At 38.0% G+C, this 18,398-nt stretch overlaps 1 protein-coding gene across 1 annotated transcript; it reads right to left on the bottom strand.

Moving 5' to 3' along the window:
• Nucleotides 1-2,165: 2,165 nt before the first annotated feature.
• On the bottom strand, nucleotides 2,166-10,632 carry TLR3 (toll like receptor 3). The gene is given in 7 exon segments (XM_042870562.1): nucleotides 2,166-2,464; nucleotides 3,081-3,259; nucleotides 3,261-4,910; nucleotides 6,320-6,511; nucleotides 7,354-7,802; nucleotides 10,015-10,144; nucleotides 10,548-10,632. Coding segments are annotated over 5 exon segments (2,691 nt in total). The 5' UTR covers nucleotides 7,795-7,802; nucleotides 10,015-10,144; nucleotides 10,548-10,632; the 3' UTR covers nucleotides 2,166-2,235.
• Between the last annotated feature and the right edge of the window lie 7,766 nt (nucleotides 10,633-18,398).

The following is an 18,398-nucleotide window of genomic DNA, read 5'->3' as shown; positions in this document are numbered from 1 at the left end:
CCCTTGTTTGGGAACTTGGAGCCCTAATGCACTTCTTCAGTAAAAAGAGATTCATGAAGATTCATTCATCTACTCTGGAACAGAACCTATTACTAATGTCATGAACTTGTTCATTACTCTCCATAATCTAAGAAACACAGCAATAGACAGGTTCCTTGCTCTACAAGCCTGAACATTCTACCTTACTCAAGCATTCTACCTCTTTAGATATCCTGATTTTAATACAGATCATTCCTCTTTATCTGGGATAGTATCTTTTATGCTACAAACATGGTACTGCTTTTCACCTATTTGATCTCTGTCTTCTCAGCAAATCACTATAAAGTGGTCTGATGCCACCTACTAGGCAGTTCAGACATAGAGTGTTAATCCTGAAAGGATTTAAAACTCTTCATCATGGTAAGTAAGCCAGTTTACTTACCCTCAATAATACTGTCAAACAAATGTGTAGGAGTAAAACAAGGAAGACCAGGCAAACAGGGAAGAGTAATACAAATATGTTATATATATTCATGTTTTACTATTGGCTCTGTGCTTAATGCTTTCATGCTTTTTTTTTTTTTAAACATTACTCTAATTCTTATTGTGACCATTTACAATGTGTTTTGTCTCATGTAAATTATTTTAAACTGAGTGTCAAAATTAAAATGTTTAGAATACTCATACTTTTATCATAAAAATTAATCATCATTTACAAGCAATTGCACTAAGTTTGTATTAGCTGTATTGCATAAGTATCCATAACACATCTATCCACTGTTTAGAGACCAATTATGGGGGTAGTTATATTTACAAGTGTATCTTCATAGAATTTAGATCAGCTGTCATTTATCAGTTTAAGGGCCAGAAAAGACCATTTGATCATTTGATTTGACTTCTCGTATCATGTTTCACCTCAGTGTTTCTCTGCAAATTCTCTGCATCTTAATCAACATGTGAAATGCTAAGATATTCTAAACAGTTCATTTTCAAGTGAAATGAGAAATTCTGCTGTATTTTACACTGCGGGGTTAGGAAACATAGGCACCCTTTCACGGGTTGGTCTTTAAATAAGAGAAAGAACGATTGACAAGGTGCATCCCTGGCACCCCATCCTTACCGCCTTGCCTTCTCAGCTTTCATGGCCTACACATGAAGAGTGAATTTGTCACAACCTGAAAAGGACGGAAAGATGAGATGAAAGCATCACAATGGGATAATCCTATTACTGTAATTAGGGAATCATTATCTATCGCTTCACCTGTAAACAAACCTTTTGTTTTCACTTCAGGACCTCCTGAGCCAGTGAAAGTCGTCTGCTTTGCTTTCAACTCTTCTAGTGCATGCAAAACCCAGTTCATTGAATTTATATTTCATTATTATTCATTTATGTATTTTTATCAATGCGAGGGAGAAACAAAGAAGTAAAAGCAAATAAATAAATAAATGATCGAACAACTAAAAAAAAAAAAAAAGACAAAAAGACAAAAACAACCATCAGAGGAGAAATTAAACATTAATAGGGACAAAGGGACATGACTGTCTACAGCCCACTTTGCAATAAATTGTGCTCAAATGCTCCATAGAATCACAATGAGCATCAAACATAGTAAACATTTTGGACAATTTTGGAGCATGCTTTGCTGGTTCTTAGCTCTCTCCAGATCAAGTTACTAGCATATAAGTTTGAACCTTAATGCCATGCAATTGCTAACTACCCCAATTTTCTGTAAAGTATTTTAAGGAAGAAAATACCAAATGAGTGTATAACAAGTTACACTAAAGAATTCCTCCGGGTTTATCCATTTTCAAAGGCTTCAACTATAGAAATTATTTCCATGTCATTGTGCTTAATATAGAAAAAAATTTAGGTTTGTTTTCTATTTATTTTCCTTTGAGATTTAAAAACAAGTTGTAGTGTCCATTCTGCTTTCTAGACAGGATTTGAAATTTTGTCATTGCATCCTTTTCTATATACCCTGCTAATGTAGAGCCCATGGCTTTTCTGCATTACATCAGATGGATGTTTTTTCAAGGACTTCAGTCATTCTCACCACTTTCCAGAATATCTCACATTGTTGATGCACATACTGAAATGACTATCAAATGCGATTACTTCAGTATAGGTGAACTACAATATCAGTAAATATAAATTATCAACTTTCAGTGTCTTATTCCAATATGACTTTTTTTTTTTTTTTTTTTTTTTATCTTTTACTGGAGACCTGCTAGTTTTCTAACATCAGAAAACTGAATTCAGTGCACTTTACTATTAGATTTAAGTGCCATCATTAACTGCTGACGAAATGCATTGATTCTTTCCTTCTGGACTGGCCAGTTCAAGATGCAGCGAGATCTAAACATTCCTCTTCTCAAGCAAAGTGCATGATTCAACTTGTAATCGTGTATATTATGAAGAAAGATCAGTATGATGGAGTCTCGACTTTGTTCAATAGCTTGCTGTAGAGCATGATGCACCTTAAACCTGAAGGAAAAGTAAGACAAAATTTTAAGTTCAGGTTTGGGAACAAATGACAGATAGATCTTTTGATAGTGCACATAATAGCATGCTGCAAAATCAGGGTCTAAATTTGAAGTGAAGTCTTAATGTATGTTTTATGATATAAAACTCTCATTACTTACATTAAATTGGTTAAATTTTAAATAAAGGATAAAGCATACTCTTAAAATACAACCTAAGTCTACTGTCTTGACATAGCCATAATTAGAAAGGTTCCTTCAAATACACTGCTGAAGAGTAGTGAAAAGATTTGCTTAAAGATATGTAAAAATGGATGCTAGTGATTGCACCATTGACTGCCCTGTTTCAAACACGGAATTTTAAGGAAAGCAATCTGCAAAGGTAATGGTTTCACATTTTGAAAAGAAAAAAGAAAGACATACATACAGAAGGGTTCAAATATCTACTAGTTTACATGTAGAGCAATTAAGTTTATTAAATTTGTAACTGTTCCAAAAGTAGGATATATTAAAGGAGAATTTGCATTGCATTTTTAATTAATTTAAATAGCAAAAAAAAGATTACTTTGTTAAAAATCTGTTAAGAAATTTCCCCTTTACATACAGTATATTTTACTCACTTCCTGCACCATGGATCCTGTAAGAGATGTTCAGTCACAATAAAAATAATCTTTCTGCTCTTTCTTATGCTGTTAATTATAGCTTCAAATTCAGATATTCCTGCTTCAAAGTCTCGTTCTTCTAGACAAAACTTAACTTGAAATTGCTCATTTTCTTCCAGAGAGGTGAAGTTCATCCAACACCCAATTTGTGTCTTCTCTAGCATGAATAACATAGGCATCATAATCAAACACTCCCTGTAGTCTGTCAAGCTCTTTAAAGCCAAGTATTCGATTTATAGAAATATTCCAGTAGAAAGCTATTCTCCACCCTTCAAAATGGATGAGAAGAACGATGAAAATGAATTGCACCACAACAGTGGTAGTGATCACAAACAGAAGCTTAAATGGAGCGCTGTCTTTGCAGGCTGAGGTGTCAAAATGCAACACCAGAGTACTGTGATATTTAGGTGGGGTGTTACAAATGTACTGAGACTGCAATCCAGGTATATATGCTTGAGTGACATTTAGCCAACTAGCAAACCAAGCAATGCTTTCACAAGTGCAATCAAATGGGTTGGAATCCATCTCTAGTTTTCTCAGGCTCTTGAAAACTGGACCAAACACCTCTTCTTCAACTGAGGTTATTAGATTTTTCTGAAGGTTCAACGTATGTAGAGAGTTTTGGTTATCAAATAAAGTTGCTGGCAGCAAATTCAAATTATTTGATCCTAAATCCAAGTCTTTTAATCGATGCAGACCCTTGAAAACATGAACTGGAATTTCATCAAAGCCATTTGATTTTAAATTAAGAACATGCAAGTTGGGAAGGTCTTTTAAAAAAAGAACTGGACCTCCTGGATTTGCTTGTTTCCAAAGTCGAGCTAAATTATTGTGCTGCAAATCCAGAATATCGAGTTTGTGAAGTCCATCAAACAAGTCTTCCTTTATGTTTGCTAAGTTGTTATTGCTGATGTCCAGGACAGTCAGATTCCGTAGTGGATGAAAAGGTGAAGGAGAAATTGCCAGATTATTGCAACCTACCTTCCTTAACATCAGTTTGCTAAGTCTTGGAACAAAAATAAATGATTCACTTTGCAAAGTCACGTTTCTGTTGTAAGAAAGATAAATATATTCTATATTATTGAGACCTTCAAACTCATGACCAGTGAGCACTTGATTAATTTCATTGAGACCAAGATCAAGAATTTTCAGTTGTCCCAACAAGGAAAATGCCCCACTTTCTACTGTAGAGATCCTTGTTTTTGTGAGATTGAGAACTTGCAAGCTGGAATTAGCAAGTGATACAAATGTTTTATTAGTTATTCTTTGCAAGTTTATGTTGCAGCTATAAAGACTTAAATATTTCAGGTTTTTCAGACCTGTGAACATGTTAGTCGTAATTTGTGGAAAATTGTTATGATCCATTATAAGGTACTCTAGGTTGTATAACCATTGGAAGGAAAAATCTTCAATTTTCCCAGTAAGTGCGTTTATCAGATTCAGATGTTTAATGCTGGACAATCCATAAAATAAACGTGAAGACACTTTCAAGATGTTATTATCCTCCAAGTTCAAGTACTCTAAATTTGACAGCCATTGAAATGAGTCATCCTCTATCACAGAGAGAGAGTTTTTTGAAAGGTTTAAAACTGTGAGGTTTGTTCCTTGTAGTCCCTGGAGAGTTAACCTGCTAATGTGTGAGAGCTTCACATGGCTCAGTGAGAGGTTCTGAATCGCTGTGCTTGATAATTCCGTACAAAGTTCCTTTGTGCTATTTTCACCAAGTTCAACATTGTTCAGTATAAGGCCAAACAGATTTCCAATTGCATGTAAACATCCTGTGTGAAACTAAAAGGAAAGGAAAAGAGAATTTTGACCTAAACAAGAGAGTTATATAAGAAAGTCGAACTTAAAGCCTAAATTTGGGAAGGTTATTCAAACGAAAGCATCAGGCAGACTGGAACTCCTGCACACTTTTTCCACATTTGAGGGTAGACAAACTTCTTGAAGTGGTATCTCATGTTCTAAAATTTGTAATATGGTCATCATGATTTTGAGTGGTACTCCTTTAGAACAAGATAAAAGGTTTCTTAGTGAGATGAGAGTTTGTTACAATTTTGCATTCAACTAGTAAAAATACTTCACTGTAAGTATCTTAGTAGTTGAGACAATGTTTCCATATCACTTTCTTTAATTCGTATCTTATAGGGATACACTGTGAAAAAGTTAACAAAGAAACAGTTTCTCTGCATGAGCACAATCTATATTCATGAAACAGGATACCACACGCTTGCTTCCATGACATAAATCAGAAGTCACCATTACAGTGCTAGCCCCTCATCTTGGTGTCAGATATCAGCGGAACGATTAAATACTCCATTTATCAGTGTGCATATGGTTGCATATGGTTGCTTTCCAGATATCAGACTTGTAAAATCAGAGCAAGTTAAACTGACATAGAGTAACCTTTGCAATTGCATCTACTTAGTCATCTGCTGTATCCTTGTGCCAGTATGGCTATACATGCAGCCATATAATGAACAAGATAGTGAACTACCCTAGTCATAAGCTAACCATGCCAACAAAACTGTAGTTTCCCCAGGTGATCTAGTCTATATCCTCACTAAGGTTTGTACAAGTAAGGAGGAGGCATGAAGCAGCAATGGGAATAGAGAGAGAGAGAAATTGCCTCTCTCAACTGTTGTACAAACTTACGCCAACTCAAAATATTCTTGCAATTACAATGTAAAAGTTTATACAGATGAATCAAGTGGCAAAAAAAAAAAAAAAAAAAAAAAAAAAAAAATTCACTATTCATGCAAGTTTAGAAATGCAACGCTTACCATCACTCTTCAAAGGTTTGTATTTTAACTGAGAACAAGATTGAAAGCAACAAGGTAGGTGGCAGAGCCAACACACTTAAAAAACAAACAAACAAGTGGATATATTTTTCTGCAAAGATTATTTCTCTGGAGTACTACACTTGCATAAATGATGTTTCTTTGTGATAACCAGGGAGACCTATATTGAGGTCTCTGGTCTACATGAGACCAGCTCTTATTCAGTGGAAGGAAAATAATTTTGTATTACATCTGTAGATCAGGAGTAGTCCTATATACAATAGAATAGCTGCAAGTTTGATCTTGATAAATTCAAAATATAATCATAAAACAGAAGCCATACAATCACACATGTTAAATCAGAATAGTTTCATTTTATATTTACATCGGTTGAATTTCTACTGAAATGCTTCCTACCTTTTTCAGGGGGTTTGATGACAGATCAAGACTATTCAATGAAGTGTTGCTAAGAAATTTTAAGTCTTCTTTTTTTAGCTCAGTGATTTGGTTGCTGTACAACACAAGGTCATGAAGGTTCTTCAGCTGTTGCTGTAATCCTAAATTTGCTGACTTCAAGTGATTATGAGATAGATCCAAAATATTCAAGTTCTGTAGAGAAGATGTAAATAAAAAAACCTTTTTATGTAATTAAAAAGAACATTCTGAAATATTATACTAGAAATTGGTTGCAATGCTACAATGAAAATAAATTTGTCATAAAGGATTGCAGCTTTTCCACACCTGTAGGAAAAAGCTTTCTGTGTGCTCCGAACACCATCAACAAGGCAGTGGATAAGGGAGGTCCACAACTTCAGTTCTGCTCCCTGCACTGTTTTGTATATAGTTGGAAGTCAGCAAGCACGTTTTATGTAACTGAATTGGAATACTGAGAGTAAAACAAATGTTTGAACCTATCCAAAACATGCATACTCACTTTCTTTTCTCCTCAGACCCTTCCTTTTACATGACTCCTGCCCACAGATATGCTATAGATAATACTTAACCACACCCAACCCAACAGGAGAAACAAAGGCAATTAAAAGCCTTTTTATTTTCCCAATCCCCAAAGCCCCGGGAGACAGTACATTTAGCCTAAGCATTGATCTTTACACCCTGAGTGTTTACAGCCTGTCCTTGAGAATTTAGACTAGCAACCATCATTAGACTCATGAAACTCAGATTCCTGACCACACCATACTTCACCAGAATAAATCCTGTATGGAGAGATGCTTTGACAAGATGCAGCAGAAAAAAAGCTACGGAGAGCATTGACTCCCCAGACAACTGAGACTGCAGTGTATTTTAACACAATAAGACACTAAGCCTTTTCTTTGGAAAATCAACAAAGATCATATGCTGGGTATTTTCAAATGCAAATAGGCCTTGTACATACATGCAATAAATTCCCCATACATACTTTATTTACCAGAAAACATATTTCTAAAGCTTACCTCCAGGGTTTTGAAAGGATCATTTCTTACTTCTATGATGTTGTATCCTAGATTGAGCTCAGTCAGGTTGCTGCAGGTAGCAAACACTCCATCAGGAAGTTCATGCAATTGATTGTGTTCTAGCTTTAAAATTTGCAACAGGGGCATATTTTTGCACAATTCTGGTTGCAGTTTAGAGATGATGTTGTATCCCACATTTAAGTAAATCAGATTGCTGTACTGGGTCAGATTCTCAGGAGCAAGCATTTTTAGCTGATTATGGGAAATGTCCAAACCTGTTATGTTGTTTGGAAGATCAGAAGGAATTTGTGTCAGCTTTAGGTGACTACAATCTGCCATTGTATTTCTAATCTGACATTGCTTTCCAATTGATGCACACAGTAAGCAAACAGACACCAGTTTGAAAGATAAGCTGTTCCAGCAAAGAATAGAACATCCCATAGTTTTATCTGCAGAGGCAAAATGAACACACATTAACAAATCAGAATCATTTTGACATAACTCATACTTTAAACTGAAGGCTTAAGCAAGACAGACACAAAAAAAATCATGCAGTTTGAGCAAACATCATTTTTTCACCCATGAGGTATTATTCATTTTGGTGGAAAAGGTGTGTGTAATAACCACTCTTCACTGAAAATAATTATGTTTAAAGAGCTACTAACCATTTATCTGTAACTAACACAAATTTCCAACAATTCTTCTTTTTCTAATTAATTTTGCATTGCTTTACTATGCATATAAATAATAATAAATGACAAATAAACATACAAATAGTACACAGCCCCCTCTGTGTTAATTACCAATGCCCTGAACTTTAATTGTGCTTAAAATATTTGAAGATGCATGCAGTAAGAATGCGCAACCTCCTCTTTATTTTACAATTCTTGCCTGTTCTTGTTTCACAAGCCAGCTACACAAAATTCAAACCATCTTTCCACCTTACTTAGGCTTTTGCTTGTCTAACTTCAGTTGCAGATAAAATAAAAGAAGGAATGCTAGACTATAGAAAGGCATATGAGCAGACAAAATGAATCTATACCAACCTTATAACTCACTTAGCTAGTCAGGAAAGCGAGAACCAAGATGTAGAGAAAATGCTCTTCATAGATTCAAGGCATTTATTCAAATGCTTTCACAAAAACATACTCTTTTTCATGGAATCACATTTTTTTTTCCCCAGGAAATTTTGAGAATTAACATATTCCTCAATATCTCAAGTACTTTCATTACGATGTCAAAATCTGCTCACCAGTGCACTGATCTTCAATGGTACTGCCTGTTTAGGCACTACATTACATTTCTGATGAATCACAGACTTCTTCATATTTTATGCAGTTTCAATTTAGCCCTAATTCAATTTCAGTTTAAGACCTAAATTCATCTATCTATTTTGTAATACAGCTTTACTGGAAGTGAAAATTAATTTCACACAAATTCTGATCTGAACAGAGCTGTAAGAACTCAGAATGGTGTGACTATCCTGCTCAGTCAGAGTTTGTCCAATTAAACAGCATTTCTGCTGATCAAGTGACTTCTGTATCATTTTCACCTGAATTATCTCCAACAATGGAAAAAGAAATAATTCAGGTGTGCTTCCCAGCATGTTTTTCCTTGCTTTCACAGATAGAGGTAAGCTTAGGTTCTGCTGCATTTTTTCTTAAAAGTAAAAAATACTTCTATTATTCCCTCTAAAGTGATGTGTCTTCACAGTCCTCATATATACATATTCCTGCGGCCTTCTGCCATCAGATTGGAGAACCTGCCCGCCATCCTCAGTTCAAGTCTCAGTATCATGGGCTCCCAAGAGAAAAATTGTGCCTGCTACAAGGCAGATTACAAAAGAGGATTTTAACCTCATTAGGCCTTGGGGAATCCACAACAGCCTCTCCAAAGACAAACTCTGAGGATGAGCCCTTAGTTCTGCAGGTCACATTTATCTATTCTTGAAATTTGCCACTCGTTTACACAATCTAGTCTCGAGCTCAAACTCCATGGCAAATTGCAAACAATGAAATGAAATTAAGCCAGCACATTTGTACAGAAAAGCCTTTCTGAAGCGATAAAGAAAAAGCTTTCTGAACAGATGTTTTAAAGAGAAGAGTTTTCAGCACATAACAAAACACTCCAATGAACTGTTTCTGCAACCTGCAGTGCAACGAGGCTTCAGCAAGTCAGGCTGAGTAGCATTCAGCCTCACAGGGGACCTGCCTGTTCAGGGGGATCATGTTAGGACTGCTCCAGCATTACAATGGCCAGAGGGGGACATTGTGAGTGCTTTCTTGGGATCAACCTGACTCCATAGCGAAAGACCTTAGTAAAATCAACTGGGAACAAGGAGATAAGGGAAAGAAGGACTGAAAGTATTACAAAGCTGTGTTCAAAGGACTGCAAAATACTGTTTAAAATAAGTCTTAATAAAAGTTAATTTTCTCACTAGGCACTGCATATGGACCTGCCCTGCTTCTTGCAGTTCAGACTGGTTCACTGCTCACCTGTGAGCAAACAGGAGAGGGGTGGTGACAGCAAACAACCCAACCTGGCAGTCTTGCAGGCAGGTACTGAACACAGTGGCCCATCCCTCCATCTGAGGAAGATGAGATTGCTCCCTAATTGTTCTCATTTCATCTCTAAGTTGGAAAGAAGAAGAAATGCACTCACTATGCAAACCCCAACAGTGCTCTTTGCCTGACCTCCAACAAGGCCAACAGGGCTGCCTTCTTGTGCTTGGCTATTTTCATTGAAGAAAGTCTGGAGACAGCTTGAACTGTTTTATGCTTTCATTGGGAACCTGGAGAAGTAAATACTATCAGATTTAAAAGGCAAGGTTACAGAATAACTTTTAAGGGAAAACAGACAGAACAGGATTTCTCAGTGATACCAGCAAGGATCTTTAAAAATGCAGAACTGCAGCAGGGAGCCTTCAGCATCTTAGAGAGGGACATTCCTGCTCCTTCACTATTGCTTGTTTTACAGCAGAACTCCCTCAGCCAGCTGGGACCCCACCGCTAGGCACAAGCGCCGAGGCACATTCTCATGAAGCAAAAAGTGATGGCGCCGACTTTGCTAACTTGCTTTTTACAAATTAAGAGAAAGCCACAAGCCACGAAATCGCCAAACTCCGGAGCAGAACTTCAGCTTCGCCGTCTGACACCCTCGTTATTACCGATAAGGGAAGAAAGACACGCACTTACCTCGGTGGGCTTCACCTCCTCCAGCGTAGAGCCGCCGGCGCTCGAGCACGAAAACCGCGAGGTGAGGCCGCCCGGGGCCGGAAGGAGAAGCGAAAGTGAAAGCGGGGACAGGCGGGGCGCGGCTGCTGGCAGCAGGGTATGCAACATCAGGAGACTGCGTTACGGCCCGGGCTGATACCCAAGGCTCTGGAAAGATGTGGGCCAATATCCTAAAAGCAGATGGGATGTTGCTGCTGTGGAGATATTTCTCTTATTGTGAAAACAGTTCTCAGTAAGGATCCTTTGGAACCACATAAGTATCACTTCTTCAAAAGGGAATTTATGCGATGGTACAGTATATTAATTTTAATAAGTAAACAATGAGACCTTTTCTATTACATTAAAGTAAGAAATTGTTTTTTAAAGTCCCAATAAATGTTTCAGATATGCTTTTAACAGCATTTGTAAGTTCACATTTTCCAGTGACGTAGCAACCACTTCTCTGGAGAGGATTTACTCAGTGTGTTCCTAGGGCCCTGACAGCAGGCGCTGCTGCTTGATGTACCAGCACTGCTGCACCAGCGTGTCACAAATACTGAGGCCTCTCCCTCAGGAGCCCTCTGCAGGGCTCACCCAGCCAGGTGCTCAGCATATAGCCGTAGCACTGAGTTCAGTTCATTTTCAGCCTGACAGAAGTTAGTCCTAATTCTCAGTGTTAAGATTCCAAAATGGAAAGCAGAAACATACTCATTTACAGCAGAAAGGCCTGTTTTATTCCCGTTTCACAACTGTAGGAAGAGCAAATTTGTTCCATGCTCCACCATATGCTTCAGCACTGGTAAGTTGACCCTTGGTGCAGTCACACTAAAATACTCTGAGGAGAATTTTCCCGTGTTCTACTACTCTGCTGTTCTGTAACCTCTGGAAAAGACTGCATTGAGGGTAATGAAGCACAATAATTAACAGCCTACAGAGAGTATTATTCCAACAGAGCAGTATTATCAAATATTCTGCATCTTTTCTATCTCTGGACCATACCATTTGTCAGCACAAAACCTTTATTTCACGTTTTTACTGATTCCTGCTCAATACTCTTTTCCTTTTTTTTCATGATTGACAAGAACTAGCAGATACTAATGTGCAAGGCAGACTCAAGAGTGAACACAATTGTGCAAATTCAGCAAGCACAGGGTTTCTGAGGCAGAGGACACACCTATGCTTATTTAAGTGGCTTGTAAACACATAAAGTTCTCAAGCTTCCATAACTTCAGTGTAAATAAATGATACTTAGGTTTTCAAGAGCTGGAAAGGACATGACAAATTCGTAACAGCATAAAGTCAAGCACACTGCTTGCCCAGAAAATACAGAGAAAAAGCAGGGCAAAATTAAGCAATACCTTCATGCAGTGTTTGAAGATAGCAGCTCAAGTCAATCAGTTCTGAGTGATGACATAAGGCAGCCAGGCACTATCTTGAAGAGGTGGCCATTTCACACATACCTAGCAGCAGAGAGGAACCAGATCTGGTTTAGGCTTCCCTGGGCTCTAAGCACTGAAGTGTGGGGATGTATGTGCTCAAGGAGCACTCCCAGAACAAACATGCCACCACAGCTTAGCCTAGAACAAAGCAAAAAGAATTCTGCTGATCTTAATCTGACTTTCAAATACATACAAGTGCTAACACAGTAGCACATGATTATAGTTGTGACTTCAGCATTTTCATAACCTGCAGATGAGACGCGGGCATCAAGGGGAAGAGCCAAGATAACAAAACGTACACAGTCACTACCTCTGCCTATTAGCTTCACGGTAAGAGCACTATATACTGTAGTAGAGCTTAGACAGAATTTGTAGTTCTACTTGGACAAAAAAAGCAGGAAACCAGAGACTTGTATAGTTAAGATCTTGGGTGAGGCTTGAGAAGTGACATTCTGCAATACAAATCAATTTTCTACCACTAGGGATAGACGAATAGATGTTTTTCTGGCATTGTTATAAGACAAATTCAGCTTTGTTCACTTGAGCTGCTGAGGAATCTAACAGGTCATGCGCTTTAGGTTCTGGTAAGGCTACTCATTTATCACTGCTTATTTAGCAGTGGAAGGCTGTAATATCTGATTTACTGCATTAAAATTTTATTGCTACAGAAGGGCAATAGAGCAGATCTGAGGCCTAAGATGCAGATCCCTGAAAAAGGAGACTATATACCCTAACTCCTGGGTGCTATTTGAAGACAGGAGAATATTTTGATGCATTTCTTTTTCCCAGCTGAAGACATTACCTGGGTGGGTGGCTGAGAATTCTGCCATTGTTTGGGACTTAAGCAACCCAGTAGCCAGCAGTAAGCAGTAGATACGACTGAACTATTTATCACCTCTAAATTCAAGTTACAATGGACATGGAAATTCTGCAGCATCTGCTCACCAGCTCTGGCAGTGGTTTATTCCTTCCTGATGCATTGCAATGACTGAAGATCAACTGCAACTGCAGAGTAAATCACATTTACCACAGGACAAACTGCACTTCACTTCCTACCCTGTGAATCCTAATTCCAGAGAAGCCTGGGGCACTTTAAGATTAACATTTTAGTCTAGGTTAGAAAAAGTAAAAAGGCATCAATTCAGTATTTCCACTTTCGAAGAAGTGTTGGTGTTTCATATACGTATAACTTCATTTTTTTTTTTTCAAATATATTTTGAAATGAAACATTTTAGCTTTTTATATACCAAAGTATTCAAAGGACTGGAGTTTTAACCTCTCATACATTCTCATGTCGTAGAAAAAGAAAATGGCAATTTTTGTCTCTAAAAATATTCCACTGAAGTTGACAACATTCCGAAAATCTTATTCTTATCCAGCTTTACCATGCATGCACAGTCAATAATTTTCATTTGCAATAGTTTCTATTTCCCAGGATCTCCTTACAGCATTTAACTGTCTGGTTTCAGAATCCCTTCCTTTTTTGCTGTTCCTCCTTTATCTGCAGGTGTTCACAGTGTATTTGTAGCAAAAATAAATTGTATTCCAATTCTGATCAGATGCTACTGTCCCCACACCAATTGGTTTCACTGACCACAGCAAACCTTAAAGTGTAAGAAAGTACAAGTTTTTGCTTTACACTTCGTGGAAAGCAAACATTAGCATAAATCTATCACTCTTAGAAATATTTTCCTACTAAAGATTATGCTTTTAAAGGCAACATGACTGTTGGCTTTTAAACTTAGGAACCACATCTGAAGTTGATCTGTCCTTTCAATAATTTCTGTATTCAAAGATACCTAAAACTTTTTGCACTGCACCTTCTCCTCAATATTCAGTGTCCTGAAAATCTTAGAAGACCAGATTTGCTTAGAGCTCAAAGAAGTAAGATGTGAAAGAGAGGAACAAAAAAAGGACTGAAGTCCTCTGACATGGTCCCCCACTACATCCTTATCTCCAAATTGGAGGGATGTGGATTTGATGGGTGAACCACTCGATGGATAAGGAAATGGTTGAAAGGACACGGACAGAAAGTGGTTATTAAAGGTTCTATGTCCAAGTGGAGGCCAGTAATGAGTGGCATCCCCCAAGAGTCTGTCTTAGGACTGGTGCTCTTTAACATCTTTGTCAGTGACATCGATGATGGAATTGAGTGCACCCTCAGGAAGTTTGCTAATGACACCAAGCTGAGTGGTGCAGCTGACACAGTGAAAGGAAAGGATGCCATTCAGAGGGACCTCAACAGACTTGAAAGGTAGGCCCGGGTGAATCTAATGAGGTTCAACACAGCAAAGTGCAAGGCTTTGTACTTGGGCCGGAGGAATCCCAGGCATCCATACAGACTGGAAGGAGTGGTCTTTAAGAGCAGCCCTGCAGAGAAGCACCTGGTGGATGAAACACTGAACATGAGCCAGCAGTGTGCTCTTGCAGCTTGGAAAGCAAATGGTATCCTGGGCTCCATCAGAAGAGGAGTGGCCAGTAGGGACAGGGAGGTGATTGTCCCCCTCTACTCTGCTCTTGTGAGGCCCCATCTGGAGTACTGTGTCCAGGTCTCAGGCCCCCAGTACAAGAAAGACAAGGAGCTGTTGGAGAGGGTCCAGGTGAGAGCCACAAAGATGATCAGAGGGTTGGAGCACCTCCCCTACAAAGACATGCTGAGGGAGCTGGGCTTGCTCAGCCTGGAGAAAAGGCTGCAGGGTGACCTCACTGCAGCCTATCAGTACCTAAAGGGAGCCTACAAACAGGAGGGGGAATCAGCTCCTTGAAAGGGTAGATAACAGCAGGACAAGGGGAAATGGTTTTAAGTTGAAGGAGGAAAGATTTAGGTTGGAAGTCAGGGGGAAATTCTTTACTGAGAGAGTGGTGAGGTGCTGGTGCTTCAGGCTGCCTGAAGAGGTTGTGGATGCCCTGTCCCTGGAGGCGTTCAAGGCCAGTTTGGATGGGGCCCTGGACAGCCTGGTCTAGTACTAAATGGGGAGGTTAGTGGCCCTGCTTGTGGAGGGGGGGAGTTGGGGATTCTTGATCCTTGTGGTCCCTTCCAACCTGGGCCATTCTGCGATTCTGAAAATGAAGACAAACACACTCACACGTTCCACCCTTCTCCTCACATTTAAGAAACATGTGGCTGTGCTGACAGTCTACTTCAACTGCAAAACAACTTCTTTAAAATGACCAAAGGAACATCTGATGCCCACACCAATTCAGTGTTGCTTCTGTCATTAAATTATAGTACAAGTAGAAAAAATATGCTTCAGGTTCTCTTTTTGTCTCCAAAATAAATGCATTTTCAACTGTATCAAATCTCAGTGTAATGAAAGGATATGCCAGCAATCACCAGGTATATCATATCAACCATGCACTCGATGTGATGTATTTCACTTACAAGGTGCCAGACACATCAAAAGTTTGCTTTTAAATGCAGTGAATGTTTTTTTGCTAGTCTTCCAGAAATATTATGTAACTCCAGTGATCAAAAAAATGATCCTACTTCTATATATTCTGCCTACAGTTGAAGAAGTGATGGCAATACTCCATTTTATTGTGAAGGATTCAACACTGGTTGTATGTTGCTCCCAAAAGAAATTTAACTTGTTTAAGGCTACCTAAAATTGTATCTTGTTATATGTGGTAATTAGTTTTTAGTTTGCTTAAGAAACTTCAAGAGGTGTTGTACAGGAGCAACTAATTGGCCAAAACTTTTGAGAAAAAATTACCAAATTGTTTGAACATGTCCATTTTGTTTTAATACACTTGGAGTAGTTTATTTTTGTAATGGTAAAGATGTCCCATACAAATTACATATAACAAATGTAACACAGAAATGAAGATGAACATTAGCGAAGGATGAACTGGCATTGTTGAACTGAAATTTCTGCTCTACAAGTGTTATTTACATCTCAGTTCTCCATTCTGAACTAGAATTATGGCCATTTGACTCCAACTAACCACCTTCCAGGCTTTTCTCCAACAGTGCCATTGCATAGCCTGCACTCTTTAGAAGTGGCTGAAAGGGAGCAAAAACCACATTTATGGGGAAGAAAAGTAAGATCAATCATAATCACTATTAAAACTACCAGACTTTATACTCATTAGGTTCAAATCTGAGGACTGAATATCAGTATCAGCACATTTTTATTAAATTCATATGCAGCACTTAAAATCTATTGCTATTTATAAATTAAGATTGTGAAATCTTTTATCCATAAATACGGAACAATATCTTTCAATTCCTTCTAGACAGAACAAAGGCACAAAAAAAGGGAAGTTTATCTGGTTACAACTAGCTAAATAAACCCCACACATTTAACAATTGATGCACAGTTAAAATTCATTTAAATTGCAAGGCAATTCTTACATAAGTAGTGGAAATATGACTATTTCAGACAGGAGGATGGAATCCAGCAAAAAAGAATGGTATCTGACTCAAAAGATTTGGAGGATTTTTTTCCTACTTCAGTAGGTGCTTTGAGCATATAAAAATACATTTGGAAACATTTGTTTGCAAATACCAATGGACAGTTGTGCACAAATTATATACTCGCATGCTTGCTAATCACTATGCTGCTCTCCATTAACCATGCTGAGAGGGGATTTGATTACCTTATGCCCTGGTCACTTGGCTGTAATTTTGACTCGGAGGGGAATTTAAAGGAAAAACAATATGACATTCAGACTGATCTGCTGAAGTATCAGCTGGTACTTGAGAAGGATATAAATTCACAGAGAAGACAAAGTGAAATCCCCTTCCCCCCCCCCCAATCTATGCAAAGAATGAATGAAAAATGAGGTATGGGAAGTTATACACTTAATGACTGGGTTCCTAGCTGTGGTAATTGGGCTTTTCTCAAAGCAGACAAACCTAGGAGGTGTAAGAACTGTGAGCAGACAGAGGAATCCTGACTCAGAAAGCTATCTTGCCCCACAGCAGCTGAGCAAGTCCATCAAAAGGAAGGATTCACTGACAGGAGCACAGAAAAGATGCAAACGACCATGAGGGACATCACAAGGATTTAATCTTGTCCAAAGAGCTACTAATATCTGTTTGAAAATGTGTATTGTGTCACTGCCTGCTGTTCACTATTAATTTGAGATGTTACTGAGAACTAAAGAGAGTTTTGAGAAGCACAGTATTATTACAAGTACTGATGTTATTCCACAAGAAAAGACTGTTTCTAACAGACTCACATTTTAGTAGATTATTTTGAAATGGCAATATCAAAGTGTTGGGCTATCCGTCTTTTATTCAGCAGTCCATCAGATTTCTCAGTTTTTCGTACATGCACAAGGGTACCACTAGGTGTCAGCATTAACTTTCTTCAAAATAGAAACAAGCCGTTCGATTTCTATTCACGGGTAGGAACACATCCTCAGGACAGACTGTGACATCCAAAGCTCCTAAAAAAAACACCACGTTTCTAGCCTTAAGGCTGAACTTGAAACTGCTTGAGCATTAAGGCTATCTACACTGCAAAGTATATTACAGCCCAAGTGACTGTAGTACATTCGGTGAAATTTCAGAAATTCCGTATTCATATTCCTAATAACTGAATGCGTAACATACGTAAAATGAATCATTTTATTCAGCTGTAACTAGAGAAGTCAGTTCTGCAGCCTTGAAAATTCTGAGCTGTTTAGTGCCAGCAATATTATCATAGGCCTGCTGTTGCTGAGTTTACCAGATTTTATCTAAATAACATAAGGTGTAACATATGGACCTAACTGCATTTCAACAGCTTCACAAGAGTAATTCCTTAAAATTCAAACTTAATTCACTATGAAAGTAGCGAGATGCCTGACAAACATCCCTTTCTACTCTTAACATGCAAGTCTTAATCTCCCACAGGCCTGTCTACTAACTATTTATGATAACAGTTTTCCAGGAGACAACTCATTAAAATGATGCAAAAATGAATCTGTAAGCTCTTAAGGCTTTTTTTTTTTTATCTGACAAAGTAAGCATTTCTCTCCTCCTGATTCAGTTCTGTCTGTATCTTCATACATTGCTTACTAACATGAAGATAAATGCCTGTCACCTCTTCATCCTTTCTGAAGTGTTTTGCTCATTGATACAGAAGCAGGCAGAACTAGAAAGCAAATGGAAAAGCCCTAGGTGTTGGAAGACTATTTGAATCTAGACTTCTACATTGATTTTTAAAGTTTGTTCTGAACATTTAATTGGGAAATTTTGACTGAAATGTTGTAATTTGTTTTGAAATAAAATTAGAACACTTTCAGACTTAGACTTAAGACAGATTTCTGTACTTAAAGACAAGGACTGTGGAAGCAATGAAAAATCTGAGATTAATACTTATGTCCCAAACAATGTAGTAGGAGAGATTTGTGTTTAATTGTTGGAGATAAAAGCAAGTTGTTCCTGGCAAACAGTATGCAAGTC

This window comes from Lagopus leucura, unplaced genomic scaffold, assembly GCF_019238085.1.
Source record: "Lagopus leucura isolate 7727_CA_CO unplaced genomic scaffold, USGS_WTPT01 Super-Scaffold_100004, whole genome shotgun sequence".
Taxonomy (NCBI): domain Eukaryota; kingdom Metazoa; phylum Chordata; class Aves; order Galliformes; family Phasianidae; genus Lagopus; species Lagopus leucura.
Note: the sequence above shows the minus strand (reverse complement) of the source record. Positions and strands in the feature narration are given on the sequence as shown.